The following is a 15,307-nucleotide window of genomic DNA, read 5'->3' as shown; positions in this document are numbered from 1 at the left end:
GAGGAGGAAAACAATTCAGTCTGAAATAAGAACACCTGTAATTATGGTTTTACATTCATTAAACTGAACAGACAACTGGATTTTGTTTTTTTTTTTAACAAGAACCTTTGCTCAGCACATCCCTCTGTCTTTCCAATGTCTTTTCCTTTAGTCCTAAATGTCCTATTTAATCTACAGATACATCTCTGTAAGTCTGGACATTTTTTACCTACAACTTCTTTACTGTAAAAGGCACTGGAACAATTTTTCAGCACCCCAAGCAGCAATTCAGTCACACAAACTTCCTGCTGCTTTCTGGAAAATCCTCATTCTGGGCATTTCCTGGGTTTTGGCTCTGGGGTTGAAATGAGTAACACTGCATGAACAATGAGAAAATATCCAAAATATTTTAAAATCTATTGATTAAGTGCTGATTGCAAAATATGCTTTTCTAGATCAAAGCTTTTACCTTGCAATAAATGTAGCTGTAAGATCAGCAAAGACAGCCACAATTCTGGCTCAGCTGTGAGCATTCCAGCTCAGAATGAAAAGGAATAATCCTGCATTATAGGCTTTAAACCCCAGGGCAAAGCCTCTCCTGGGCTCTGGCAGAACTGCCCATCTCACAGCAAGGATTCTGGAGTCCCCAGCACTTCAGTCTGCAGAGGCAGCTCCAAGCCCCTCAGAGCTGCCAGTGAGCTCCTCTTGGCACTGACCTGAAGGACTGGCAGTGAAAAGAGATGTGAAGTCACTGTTATAACCTCCAGCTCCTCATTTTTCTGACAAAAATCAGGCTTCACCCAAAACCTGGGCTGTCATTCTCCCTAGTTGCAAGTCAGAATGGCATAATTCAACTCACAGCCTTTCATCACCCCACTCAAGCCATGGATTGGTGCTGTAGCCCCCAAGATCAGCTGTTTCTACAGCTATAAATATAAAATAAGGTGGAAAAGGATCCTGTCTGGGCTGGGATTTACCTCTCACAATAAGGTCGGCAGCAGAGGCCACACTGTCCACCTCTGTCTTCACCATGCACACATACTTCCCACTGTGCTTCAGCTGGATGTTCCTGATCATCAGATCACCTGAGGCACTCTGGGGCAACACAGAACACTCATTAATGCAAATAAACCTCCTGTGCAGTGCAGTGTTTTCTTTGCAAAGGGAAAAGAAATGCAGAAAAAACGTGAAGTTGCACAAAAGCAACTGCCCATCAGCAGCTCCATGCTTGTTTGGGAGAATTTTCCCAAAAAAACATGAGGTAATGTCCTTTTTTTGGGAGAAATGAGCTCCAACATACTCATACTGGGAAGGCACCTCCTGCCTGGAACCCCCAATAATCTCAGTGCCCTGTGACCATTTGTCTCAAAGCCCTAAAAAGAGAGAAATGTGTTTTCTGTGGCCATTACCAATTTGATTTCTAGACAGAATTCACAGAGTTTTGATCTAGAACAAGTCTGTCAAGTCATGACAGATTTTTAAGGAGTTCAAAAGAGTAAAAGGAAAGTTGAATTCAGTCCATTCTCCAGGTTATTGTGAGCACTTTCATTTAAAGGTTGCATATTCTAGGCAAACATTCTAAATTTCCCATTTTACAAGCCCAAGTTCTGCTCTTTGTTATTCACTGAATATTTAATCTTTAGTGTTTTCCCCCATTGTTCTCTCTCAGATCACAGCCTGTGGTTTTTTTCCTGGATCATGGGAAACAGAAATAAAACTTGAATAAAACTATAACTTCCTATCATGTTAGGGCTCTTTGTGAACTGTTTGTTTTCCACACCACTGAACACAGAACTTGATATTAAACCTTTGCTAGACAATGTCCCTTAAAAAAAACCAAAATCTCCTCTTTGTGTCAGCTGAATTACTGCACTAACTCAGTTCCAGTTGAATTTTCCAGGTGAAAAAATGTCTCAGTCAGATTTTAATTTTTAAATTTTAAATTTCTGGAGAAGCAACATTTTCTTCAAGGACATAACCCTAATTTTTGGGTATTTTCAGCTACTTTTGGCCACTGATTCATGGGCAAACAGTAGTTTGGGAGAAAGGCAAAAACATGACATTGAAGCTTATTTTACTCTTGGAAAAAACAGGAACCTTTCAAAACATTTGGTTATTTTTCTTTGTTTCAGCATTACAATGTCTCAATTCTTCACTCAACACAAGCTGAAGCCAATTCTGCCTGATTCCCTTCCATGTGTGTGCCTGCTCTTCTGTGACAGCACAGATGGAAGTTGTTTGCAGGACAATTCAGTGCTGATTGCTTACAATAAATTAGAAGTTGAGTCAAAAGCAATCTAAAATCCATCTCCTTGATTGGAAGTGGATATTCAGGGGATGCCCAACACCAGCAGTGAATGCAAGCACATCGCATCCTGCACAAACTGAGCTCAGCAAACTCAACTTGAGCAAAGGGGAGGGGGCTTCAAATGGAGCAGTTTTACTTGAAATAGCCCCCAGCAGAATGTTGGCAGTGCATTCCAGTTATCTGGGGGTTTGGGATGTCTCAAGGGGCTGGGGGAGCTCCCCTGCAGCAGGGACCCCTTTCCATGGGTGTCCCACTGCTGGCTCACAGCAGCCTCTGGCAGGGTGGACAAGCCCAGGTGACAGTGAAATCTCCCTCAGCCCTTCCCCAGCTGCCTGCAGCACAAGCACAGAGTGTCCCATGCAGCTGGGAGTCCTCAGGGCTGCCCTGGCTGCAGCACAGCCCCAGGCATCGCTGGTGATCCCCAGTTTGGGGACAAGTCTGCTCAGAGTTTGGGCTTGGTCTGCCATGCTCTTTAATAAATCACCTGGCTGACCAAAAATCCACAAAAGCAGCAAGACAGCCTCACATCCCCCAGGTTTCCAACCATCTGGAAGATCAGGAGGTGCTCCCAGAACATCCCAATAACTACAGGATGTCAGAGATCTCAGGCCTCCCAGATGTGAGTACATGGAAATCTATCCATCAAAAAAAATAATTTCCAACCAAGAAAACTGAAGTTATTTTTGCAATGATACTTTCTTTTAATAAATACACACTGTACCTACTGGAAGGATAAGAAGATATTTAGGATTATTTACTTACCACAACCTGCATGTAACTCTAGACTGAATTATTCCACTGACCTTAATGTGATACAAAACCCATAAAATATTTCCATGGATCTCTTGGTAACCTGTGGAGTTTTCTACAAATGAGCTCAAATTCCTCTTTACACAAACAACAGCTTAAAACCCCAAACCCCCTGAATGTCTAGTCTATAAAATCCCTCATGATGAATTTCTTTGTGCCAAGCTCCTTTGTCTGCCAGTGCTGTGTTTCATGTGATCCTGAGGAAAATCAGGTAGAAATGGAGGGAAGAACTTAAACATTTCAGGTCTAAAACACAGGGCACAGGAACAGTAAGTGATGGGCTAAGGGACCATTCCCTTCCAACACAGAAGAGGAGTCCTGAAAAATGGGAAGGGAAAGAGAAGAGAAGAGAAGAGAAGAGAAGAGAAGAGAAGAGAAGAGAAGAGAAGAGAAGAGAAGAGAAGAGAAGAGAAGAGAAGAGAAGAGAAGAGAAGAGAAGAGAAGAGAAGAGAAGAGAAGAGAAGAGAAGAGAAGAGAAGAGAAGAGAAGAGAAGAGAAGAGAGAGAAGAGAAGAGGAGAGGATTTGCAGCTCACCCCTCCAACCTTCTCGAAGTGGGAGGTTTCCCCCTGCAGGTCGGTGAGGGTCCCGTTGAAGTACCAGGTGAAGCTGATGTCCAGCAGGGGATCGTGCTGCACCTGGCAGGGCAGCACCACGCTCTCCCCCACGGTCACATCCATGTTGGAAGGTGCCAAGGTGATCCTGGTTGGCTCTGCAGGGAGCACAGATTTGGTTATTGGGTTTCTCTGCACTGCTGAGCTTGGCCCCACACTCCTGAGATGGGATCAGTGATGGGAATGCTGCCTGGAGCTCTGTGTCCTGCGTTTCCCAGCAGGAGCTGCTGGCCACTGGAAAGGTGAATTGGAGCCTGCTGGGTGCAGCCCACCCACTGTACCAAGCTGAATCCCCAGGCAGGAATTGCCATTCCACAGCTGCCTGCTCTCACAGTCCCACTGAGCTCTGAAGCAGCAGCAGCCCCTGGGCAGATGAGGAGGTGGGAGTAAATAAACCTCAGAAACTGGAGGAAATCCACTTAAGGAAGAACACACTGGATATTTGGGTCCATACATCACACAGAACATAAATAGTGTCATCAAGAACAGCTGTTTGTTATTCCAGAATCACATTAACAGAGAAAAATTTTAGCTACTGTAAATACTGTAAAAGTAAAATTTAATTCTAGGAATTCTCTGTATATAATTCTATTATTTGTATATAAAGGGATATGAATCATTTAGGAGCACAGGCTGAAAACATGAAGCTGTTAATTCACCAAACAAAATAATTCTGTTTGGGCCTATGAGATATACAGGATATGTAATGCAGTGGGATAGTAGATCATTCTGAGTTTGGGAGATCTTTCAGGTATTAAAATCTTTGAAAAAGAATGTTATGAGAGAAGCCATTTTTCAGATAAACTTCACAAACTCCTGGCTCTTTTCATCCAGTATCTCAAGCAGCAGCCAGGAATGGATGACTTGGAGGAAGGATCCCTCTGAACAGTAATTCTGTAAAAAATTTGCTTTTGAAAGACTCTGTTCTCCTGCCTGTGGAGTCCCTGAACGCTGCCCTGCAGCTGGAGTTTCCACCACATCTTTTTCCATAAGCAAACAGCATTTAAACCTCAGTTGGGCAAAACAGATTTTCGAATGGAATATAAAATTACCTCCAAGATTTTTTTCTGATTGACATGTTTTTTTCATAACAAATTAAAAACCCCCACGAACTTAAAAGCATAATTGCACTATTTAGTGTTTAGAGAAGTGAGAGGAGGGAGGGAAGTGTTCAGAACTCCCTCACATCTGAGAAACATCTCTGTCAAAGACAGAAAAATCCCTCAGTGCCTTTTCAACTAATAGAAGAGCTGTCTTTTTATCTTTATACATTAAATAAATAATTCTCACACTCTGCCAGGCCCCTGAGTCTGCATTTCCAGCTGCAGCCCCTGTCCCAGCTCACCCACCTGTAACTACCAGGCTGGTGGAGCCCCTGGCTGTCCCAAACTGGTTTGTGGCCAGGCACGTGTAGCTGCCAGCATCCCCCTTGGTCACGTTGGCTATCCTCAGTCCTCCATCCTTCAGCAGTGTGATCCTACAAAATCACCAGCAGATTTTCTTCTGTAGACAAAATGCTGTTATCTCAGACATATTAAACTGTACCAACAATTCAGAGGAAAATGAGTTTTATGCCAGCTGAAACCAGGATAATTACCAGCCTGGGGTCTGAAAATGTTGTGACCATCCACTGACAGTACACAACAAACTTGAACCCAACCACATATCACTTTGGACACCAGTAGAACCAATGTTTGAAGAGATGTGGGCACATGCAGTGTGTGAAAGAGAGAAATCCCACATGAGCTCCACCTTTCTCAGCTGCACCAATTGAAACAGGAATAATTTTCAGCTCTTGTTGTTTACCTCAAGCAATCCTGCACAGCAACTTTGAAATAACTGAGATTACCATGACAACTCCATGGGGTTGTTCCTTTGTGGAAGGACTTGCAGGACAGAAAATTCCCTTTACCCCACACAACCTCCAGCAGTGGGAGCATGGAAAAGCAGGGATGTGTTTATAAAAGATGTGGACTGAAGAAAACCCACAGCAGCAGCAATGTCCCCACAGCAGAGGTGACATCCCAGACAGCAGGCACAGGGAAGGCTGATTTGAATCCCTCTCTCCCTATTTCTCCTCCTCCCACCTGTTCTACCCACAGCTTCAGGGACTTCTACCCTAAGACAACCTGCAGCAGCAAAATAACTGCATCTGTATAAAAATGCCCACAGTAATTTACAAAAGGTGCCATTTTCCTGATATGCCCAAGTCACATGAGCTTTGAGAGCTTTCCTCTCACATCCCATGGGAGGCACCAAGCTGGAGCACAGCACCTTGGCTGGAGGGTGATGTGGAAATGCTGAGCAGCAAACAGAACCTCTCCAGGCAAAGCTCTGCCTGCACCAGCTGGGGTCTTGCTCGGTTTTCAGCTGAAAAGGCTGAAATGTCCCCAGACTGAGCCCTGCCACCCTCCTGCCCTCCCTCAGAAGAGCTGGAGGGCTCTGTGCTCACTTCCCCCTGTTATTAACCTGCTGCTTTCTCCAGTACAAAAGGAATGAGTTAATTACACACCTCTGCTGCTCTTTTTATTTTCAACACTCAGGAGGTAAAACGATGTCAGCAGATCCCTGTCACTTGTCCCAGGTGAGCTCTGGGGTTAAACCCTGCTGTGCTGGGATCAGCATGGGATGGACTGCCCCAAGGCTGCAGTGAGGGGTGGCTCAGCCTCTTCTCCCAGTGACAAGGAGCAGAGCAATGGCCAGGGAGGCTTTGTGGGGGTCGGGTGGTTGGACGGTCGCTGGACAGACTCAGAGCTCACTATTATCTGTTCTTCAGGTTTGCAGTTTGTTATGAGGGTGTGGGTATAAGAAAGAGTGTGGAGCATGGAGAATAAGAGAGAAGAGCAAGGGAGTGAGAGAGAGCAAGAGAGAGCTTAGAGCTCAGAGCTAAGGGGTAAGAGAGAAGAGATAAGAGGGCAGAGAGCAGAGAGAGATTTCCCTTTCACAATACAATAAGTATTCTTCTACAATGAATATTCTAATTTTCCAATAACCAATCTAGTACAATATACTAATTTCCTAATATTTGCATGCAACCTATAGGAACTACTAAATTACCATGTTTTCTGGCTTTCTTATCTGTAACCCTTATCTTCAGACCTTTCCTGCCAGGTTTGGGACAGGATGTCTGTTGGTTCTTTGGTATTTGTGGCATTTGGCATCATCTAAACAAAGGAAGAGGCCTCAAACCTTAAATGACTACTTTCAGCATCGATATCAAAATATGCTTACATCTCTATTTCATCTATTGTTTCAGACCTACTTGCTAGGTACTTATAATATTTCTCTATTCCGTCCCCAACATCGCTTAGATGAGATTTTGGGGGAAATTTCTTCATCAAAGGGTCATCAAGGGTTCAGTGATCTTACCCTGACCCAAACCCACGTTCCCTAAATGCCTCCCTTAGCAGTGGGAGTCCAGCAGGGCTCTGGAATTCCACTGCCCCAGCTGCAAATCCATCCTCAGAGCCCCGTGGGGCTGTTCCACACCTCTGAAAGCAGAACCTGGACTCCTGCACAGCTGCACTGCTCTGCACGAGGAAACTGGATTTTTGGGACTGCCATATACAGAAAATGTACACCATAAACAGAAATATGCACAGCTTTTAAATGCTTTTTCCTCAATTAGTTGAAATTGCATTTTTTGTATTGTATTTCCTTAAAAAAGGTGTTTTAGCTCTCAGTGCTGTAGCTGAGCTCTTCTCCCTCTGGGCAAAGGCAGTGCAATAATGAAATTAGCAGATGCAAATTACAAGAGATAACAAGTCACCCTGCTAGAACAACAGACAAAAGCATCTTATTGGGGTGAGAAGGAGAGCTATAAATAGGCAGTTTAATCCATTTCTAACCACAAAGCATCCTGAGGTAGCTCAGCTGATGAGGTGGCATTTGAGGTGTTTTTTCAAGGGAGGATGTGCCTCACCAGTGACTTCCCTGAGGTTCATTAACTTGTTGGGGAAAATTCCTAAGTCATATTTGGCTGCACTTCATGTTAGATGGAACATTTAGAATTAATTAAGCCGTGCCATATGGTTTATAGGTATTTTAAATGTGTTAAAGACATGAGTGATACATTTTATAGGTAATTAGAATGACATCAAAAAAAGGTGTTAAAATATATCAATTATGGTTACAAGCAAATGCTGTTGCACTTTATAGCTGAGGCTTCATCTACTTTGATGCAATTTCCAACAGAAAAAATACAAAACTGAAGAAACCCCAAGTGCTGAAAAAGCCTAAGATCAAACAAAGGAAAAAGCAGGATCAGGGAATAAACCTGGAAATGTCTATTGTTTAATTAAAATGAATCACTTTTAGAGTGCTCTGAGCTACCTGCAAGCCTAGCTTGCCTAAAATAATTAAACAGAAAGCTTATTAAAACTCAGATATAATTAAGAATATTTTTTTCTAGAATTAAAAACAAAAAGCAAACAATAGACCAAAAAAAAATCAATTTGAGAAAAATATTGTAATCGAAATAAAATCTTTACTGGTAAATTAGAAAAAGACCAATGCTCCATTTTTTCCATTTACCAAACAATAAATGCAGCTCAGAGCCTATGGAAACCCTAAACCCAAAAATAGCTCTGCCCCTCCTGCTGAAACATGAGACAAACTTTTAGCTCTTAGTTTACTCAGAATTATTCAATATTCACCCAGGGTGCTGAAACACTGCCAGGGAGAGACCCAGAGCTGTGACACACAAAAATAACAATCCAGCCTTTGGCGTTCCCTGCACCTGCAGGGGATTTTCCAAAACATTTTGCTCAAGGCCAGCAATTTTCCATGGAAATTCCATTTTCCACAACCTTCTGATACCCTGGCAAATGGCACAAAACCTTAAGAAAAACCCCTTTAAAAGGGACCATGGGGGAGTGATGGTCCTAAATCCACCTCAGTTCCAGATGGAGATGGATTTAGGACCTGTTTGGTCAAACATCATTGACAAACTCATCATCTCCCACTAGTTCCTGAGCTAAACTGGGGGAAATTGATGTTTGGGAAAATTCTTTTTCTCTACAGACAAATAAACTCCCCTTAACTCACACCCACACCCTGACTGAGGTCAAGGATGGGGAGGAGGATTAAACAACTTCAGGACTTTGGGGTTCCCAACTTGAGAGTAATGATAGTTCTTTATACATCTATTTAAAAAATGGTACCTCTTTATAAATTGAATTTAGAGAGCAGACAGAACGTGCCCCAGGCCCCTGAAGCTCGGTGTCATTAATGCAAGTGTTAATGACTGCAAACCTGCTCATCCTCCCAAGGCAATGCTTCCTTCCTGAGCTATCAGACACCATCAAACTCAGCAATCACAAAAGCACAACTACTTTAGATCCTTGTTGATGTGGTAATAAACACAAACACATTCCAGCCTGTAACACTTCAGTGCAAAGGAACAGTGGAAAAGTGGGTCACGACTGTCTTTTAATGTATCAATCAAATTCCAGCTAAATTAAAGCAGATTAATTAACAGGCAAGTCAGCAAAAAAAAAAAAAAAAAAAAAAATCCTATGCAAGTGCTGCTAAGTAAATGCATTACATTTCACATCACAGCATTTCAAACTGTAATACAAAATGAATAAAAATATTTAATTTAAATTGCGCGGAAGCTAAAGCCATTAACTAACACTTCTAAATATCATACAGTTTTTTTAACAGGAATAATTTCTTTCCTCCCTTAATTTTCCATCACTTGGCCACAATGAAAGCTGCTAAAACTGGAGTTTTCCTAAGGGAATTGCACTGGGAAGTCTTTTAGTGAAGTTTTTGCAGCATCTCCTCATCTTTTTCTAGTCTTGGCAAATTTAGAAACATCTAGGAATAAAGGTGAGTTTGTTTAAAGGTGAAATGCTGCTCTGTATTTTAACAAAATCCTGGTTTTAACCCTTTTGCAGCAGGTATTTGAGCCAGGAGTTCAGGACCCACTGCAGCCCACAGGCAGCGACTGTCAAGTACAAACTGAAAATGAAAAGTCATGTTCATCCATAAAACATTAAGGAAATCTGGGAAGGGGTTATGTCTGGGTTGCAGCTATTTTAGTATTTATTCTGGTTTTGGTGTGTTAACCTTGGTTAAACATCTAATCCTCCTTTTCTGGAGGATAAAAAGACAACAAAAATTCATCCATCTGGAGGTGGAGTATCTCGGCACCCGATAAATTTAATTCCCTTTTTCTGTCTTTCCTTCTGCATGTTATCCTATGCTTTCACTTCTCTCTGCACTCCACTGCTCTTTAATGTTTAGCTCTCTTTATTAAAGATATTCTAGGAAAAAAAAAAATTACACACTTTGCAAAATTAACAAGAAACAAGATTGCTTTCTTCAATGCTGAGCGATTTCTCAGCCCAGAGCTCGTGAATCCATTTTGAATTATATTTTCTCCCCTCCACAAGACACACTATATTCAGCTCATTTAATTAAAATTTACTGAGTCATTATCCAAATCTTCTACATAGGAAAAAAGCAGCACCATTTAAAAATAAATTAAGAACACGAGCAACAGTGCCATCAAAATGAAACTCTCTGAGGCTTTACTGGAGCACTGTGGTCAGTACCTCAGTGAAACCCAAGTTCTCTGAATACAAGAAATTCAAGTATTTCTGTTTTATCTTTATTATTCAAATAGGAGTTTCCTCAAGACATATCAATCCTACCCATGCTGCTGCAAATGTAATTAAAATTCAGCTCTCTCTCCTCCCCACCTCTCCCAGGTGTTGTCCAGGCTGGACCTCCCTTGTGGGAGGAACTCATTCCTCCTGTTTGCTGCAATTAAAAAAAGAGCAAACCCTCCCCACCAGACTTCTCCACTGGAAATGGGAGCTAATGGCTTAAAAAATGTCCTGCTAATTTGAAACCCTTTTCTGAATTGCAGGAATTTGTGGAACTGCATGAAATTCATGAATTGCAATTATTCACAGCAGACAGTAATGAACTCCAGGGTTTTGTGCAAAGAACCACACTCTGCTCTTCTCCAAAGGCCACTTTACTTCATTTGGATTAATTCAGGATTACTGCCTTGTTATTGTGCTTCCTCTGGAAGCCATTTACAATATGTTGTCAAAAATAAAACTCTGGGTCATATTTTGGAATTACCTGCACTTGGCAGAAGTAACAGCTGTAATTTATGTTCATAAACCTAAGCAGGCAGCATCATTTTCAATTCATTTTTGGAAGCTGAGTGTGGATTTCTTCAGCCTGGTACTATCCCCCCAGATGATTCCACTTTTTATGGAAATGGAACTGGGACAAAAGTTAGGAATTTTCCTAAATGGACAAAATCAGGTGCTGTGCATTTTTATCTCGTGCTTTACAAAAGCAGCCATAAAAATAAAACCGATTGAGATCCATCAAAAGACAAGAAGTTTCACATAAATTTTAGAAGCCACAGTTTAATTTAATACATTAATATTGTTAAATTAAAGGCTAGAAGCATTCAAGAAGTGCTGTTTTGGAAGGCAGGCAGCCAGTGAGGCTGTGGCACCACATCCAGCTCTGCAAAATTGTCAACTTCTGCCAAATTGTCACATTTGACAACACTTAACACCAGAACACAGGGAAACTCTTGTGGCCCCTGTGAACAAGGAGCCAGGGCAAAGATGAGAGTGCCCAAAGCTTCAGGGTACAAGGAACAGCTCCAGCCTGGGGATGGAACAAATAAAGTCCCCACTGAAATCTCTCAGGTTTCATCCAGCTGGGAGCAGATTCTGTGCTCAGAAATTGCAAAAGGAAAGCACAAGGTGGTGTTTTACAGGAACAGGACCAGAAGAATTCTGTCTGATTCAGAAGCAGGTTCCTGAAGCCAGGCTAAGCTTTGTACAAACCAACACCCAGTCCCAGAGGAGCAGGGGCACGTTCCTTAAATCACCACACTGCCGTGGCAATCCTCCTTCACGCCCCAAAGGTTTGGCTTCCTCAGTCTCACATCTGGCCTCCTGGGCTCTTTTGTGACCTTCCAGGGCTGGTGCTGGGGCTCAGCCTGTGTCTGGCTCACACAGGAAAGCTGACCTGGTGCCAGAGAGAGCTCCCAAAAACCAGTTCTGGCTCCTGTGAGCGTGCACAGCCCGTCCTGAGCACAGGAGTGCCACACTGGCCTTACCCATGCTGAACCAGACCTGTAATTATCTCAATCACACCTCTCCCCCAGGGAGCTTCCTTGCTGCCCCAGTTCCTCTCTGTAACTCCCAGTCTGTGTAAATACTGAAATGCAGAGCAGAAAGGCTGGAAAGTCAGCAGTGCCAGTGGGGAGAGATGCAAACCCAAAGGCAGCCCCAGAGCAGAGAGGTACAGCCCTGAATTGTCTTTTTATACAGTTTAACCAGCACAATTGTGCACTTTGAGTTTGTGATTAATTCAATTATGCTTTAATGGGTATTTCTGGGAAAAAAAAAACATTTACATGTTGTTGGAAATCAGCAGTTGGGGGTATGGGTGAATCACAAACTCTCCCCTGAGAATTACAATCCCAAAATACATCCAGTCTCACTCTAACCCTAACAAATAAACAAACAATGATGACATCTGTTATCCCTGGTAGGATCATGGCTGCTTAAAAAGAACTTGGAACTGCACTTTCCTTTTCATCTTTTCATCTGTTATTCTTGACCTCCCAATTAACTTTTCTTTCTCTTCTCAGCTGTATCATCCCCATGGCTGTAACACACCTCAAATGCCCCTTTGCCAACATTTTCAGAGCATTTTGCTGAAGCCTTTTAGTACTTTTGACAGCTTTGCATTCCCAGTTTTCTACCTGGTTCTCTCTAAATCAAGCCCAACTCTACATTAAACTGAAAACAAAATCTGCCCCCTGACCTTAGAGAAAGCACCACACTTGCACTCTCAGTGCTCCCATACCATCACAACAAAAAAAACAAGCAAAGAACCCCAGGCCAGGCAGACTTCAGAGAGACTTTACAAGTGTTTGGATCTACAGCTGACACTAGTGCATAAAAAGACTCACAAAAGCTTCTTGTAAGATTAAAACAAATAAACCAATGTAACGTGATACCTTTCATTTTCGTGTAGCTGCTCACCTCCCTTCTTCCAGGAACATTTGGCCTTAGGGAAAGCTTTGGGTTTGCACTCAAAATCAACTGTGCTGCCTATCTGAACCTGGATCAGCTTCTTCATTGGACTCTTGGAAAAATCTGGAGCAGAGGCTAAAACAGAAGGGGTAGTAGTAGTGAGATAAAGCACTTTTAATGAGATTAATGATACTGCTATTTAGCACTTGCACGGGCACTTCTCAGATTCCAAACATAATTAACACCATTAATTAGTTCAGACAGATCTTCTATTGGGCAATTAGGCATTTTCTCCTCCTTTTTTGTACCTCATCCTGCTACCAAAGGTCTCAGCTGTGCAGGTGAGCACCCAGCAGGGCAAGCACAGAGGATCTCAGCTCAATGAGCAGGGAGTGCTCAGCACCTGCCCAGCTGATGCTCTGCTGAAGGGAGCAGATTTATCTGATCACTCTGATCTGTATCACACCAGGAGCCTCCCTGGACCCCAGGGAACTGGAAGGTTCCCAGCTCCTTGTGTCAGATGACAAGAAATGTCAGTGCAGCTCATTCTGGGTGAAGTTCTCATGAGCTAACAGCTTGGGAAAGGCTCGTGGCCTTTGAAAGGAAATTCAGTGTTTGAGCAGAGCAAGGCTGCAGGAGCTGACCAACAGCACAAAGGAAATAAATAACCTGTGTCCCAAAACACAGCACTGCTGGGGCTCAGTTTGTCCTGTCCCAAATGAGAAATGCCCAGTGGGAGGGTGTCAGTTCCAAACTGCTCCCCCAAACACAGCTGGCACTATTCCAGCCCAGGCAGGTGGGGATGGCTGGATGCCACTGCCTGTCCCTGCTCCAGAAAAGCTGCACACTGAGATTTTTAACCCCATGTGGTCCCACACAGAGCTGAGAGCAGCTGATGGAGCCAGCACCACCTCCACAGCACACCAGAGGTTTTAATCCTCTGGCCCAAACCCAACCCCCCATCCCTGCTCTTCCCCTTGTGAATAATTTATCCTGCTCTCTTTTAAATGAGTGATTGGCCTGAAAATCCTCTGGCAGCAGATGACTCAACTCCTCAGCTCTGCAGATAAAGACATCAGGTTGACAAAAATGTTTTATTTCAGTGACAGCAGCTGAGTGAGTTAAATCTGAGGGGGTGTGGAGAGGGATAATGAGGTTTGTGTTTTAGTGAAGAAAGGAACATCTTACCTACAACCCTGAGCTCTGCACTGGAAGAGATGACACCATGTTTATTTTCAGCTATGCACTGGTATCTGCCAGAATCTGTCAGATTTAGATTTGATATTGTAAGTGCACCATTTTCAATTTGGATCCTTCCCTGAATATTAAGAAAAATATCTTTATTGATGATATATTTCCTGTGAAAAATGTAAAATAAGTAAGGAGTAGAAATAGGACAGCATAAATACAATGAATAGGGCAAATGCAAAAGTATAATAATGAAAACAGTTCTGAAAGAAGTGACACAACTGCATCATGGTACAGCAATGGTGATCAGATATGCAGATCAGTGCAGTGTATGAAGTCATTCTTCAAACTTTCCCAGTTGCACTGAGGTCTGGCAATCTCAAATGCCCTTTTATTTCTCCAGAATCCTCCCAGCCCCTCAGACAGAGCAGAGTAACCAAACTGTGCAGATGGCACTGGCATTTGCACTATTTAGGGATTTCACATGTGCCACTTGCTAATGAGCTCTCTGCAACACTGCAGAGAAAATTCCACCAGCCATTAAACCAAAGCCACAAACTGAAGTGCCTTGGAGCCAGCACAGCTCCTCAAGGATCTGGCTCTTCCCACCTTGCTCATTCCTGGAAAGCTCAATTACAGCAGGGAGTGACTAATCTGAGAGCAGAGCTGGTGAGAAAAGGAGCCATGAGAAAGAAAAACCAAACTTTGGGGAGCAACCTCTGGGGGAAACCAGAGAGACAGTAATGGACTAAACCCCAAACTACCTGCCCAAAAGTGTTTTCTAAGGGCTGGTTTTTGGGTGTGGACCCAAAAGGAGCCCCAGAGCAATCACTCCCTCCCTGCCTCCTGCCAAGGGCAGCACCCAGTGCTGGTCCCAGCTCAGCTCAGCTCCTTCCCTGACAAATCCTGTCCCAGCTGAGAGACAGAAAACAACCCCAAAGAGGAAAAAACCTGAGTCTCCATGTCTTCATCTCCTGTGCAGCACCCCAGGCTGCTGCTCTGAGAAAAGATGGATTCATGGAGAAGGGGAGAGCTGAGTGGACAGCCCCAGGAGATGTTTGTGAAGGAGACAGGGATTAGTGCAGGGAAGGAGCAGGAGACACCTGATCACTGCTCACAGAGAGCTGCCCTGGCTCTGCTCAGGGCTATTTCTCAAAGAGTTCCTGCACTGTTCCCAGAGCAGCCACAAGGCTGGACAGCAACACTCCAAACTGAGGCACGGGGAGACCGAATGATTCCAAGGTATTTTTGTACTTCCTGAGGTAAAAACCAGCCCATTACCTCAGTGACTCTGTGTGACACAGCAACAATGCTCTTAAATCACCCAGAAGAGAGTCTGTGCTCCCTCACTTCACCTGTCCACAAAACACCACCATTCCTTTCA

General features: G+C 43.3%; 1 protein-coding gene across 2 annotated transcripts in view; it reads right to left on the bottom strand.

Moving 5' to 3' along the window:
* CNTN3 (contactin 3) overlaps nt 1-15,307 on the bottom strand; it is a 94,649-nt gene that overhangs the window by 11,825 nt on the left and 67,517 nt on the right. For both annotated transcript variants that reach the window (XM_056501850.1, XM_056501849.1), the window contains exons 8-12: nt 13,924-14,053; nt 12,720-12,870; nt 5,059-5,186; nt 3,632-3,807; nt 957-1,074 (exon numbers count right to left, since the gene is read on the bottom strand). In XM_056501850.1, coding sequence (XP_056357825.1) covers nt 957-1,074; nt 3,632-3,807; nt 5,059-5,186; nt 12,720-12,870; nt 13,924-14,053 — 703 coding nt within the window. The remainder of the gene's footprint in view (nt 1-956; nt 1,075-3,631; nt 3,808-5,058; nt 5,187-12,719; nt 12,871-13,923; nt 14,054-15,307) is intronic.

The sequence above is a fragment of the Oenanthe melanoleuca genome, chromosome 12, assembly GCF_029582105.1.
Source record: "Oenanthe melanoleuca isolate GR-GAL-2019-014 chromosome 12, OMel1.0, whole genome shotgun sequence".
NCBI classification, from domain to species: Eukaryota; Metazoa; Chordata; class Aves; order Passeriformes; family Muscicapidae; genus Oenanthe; species Oenanthe melanoleuca.
Note: the sequence above shows the minus strand (reverse complement) of the source record. Positions and strands in the feature narration are given on the sequence as shown.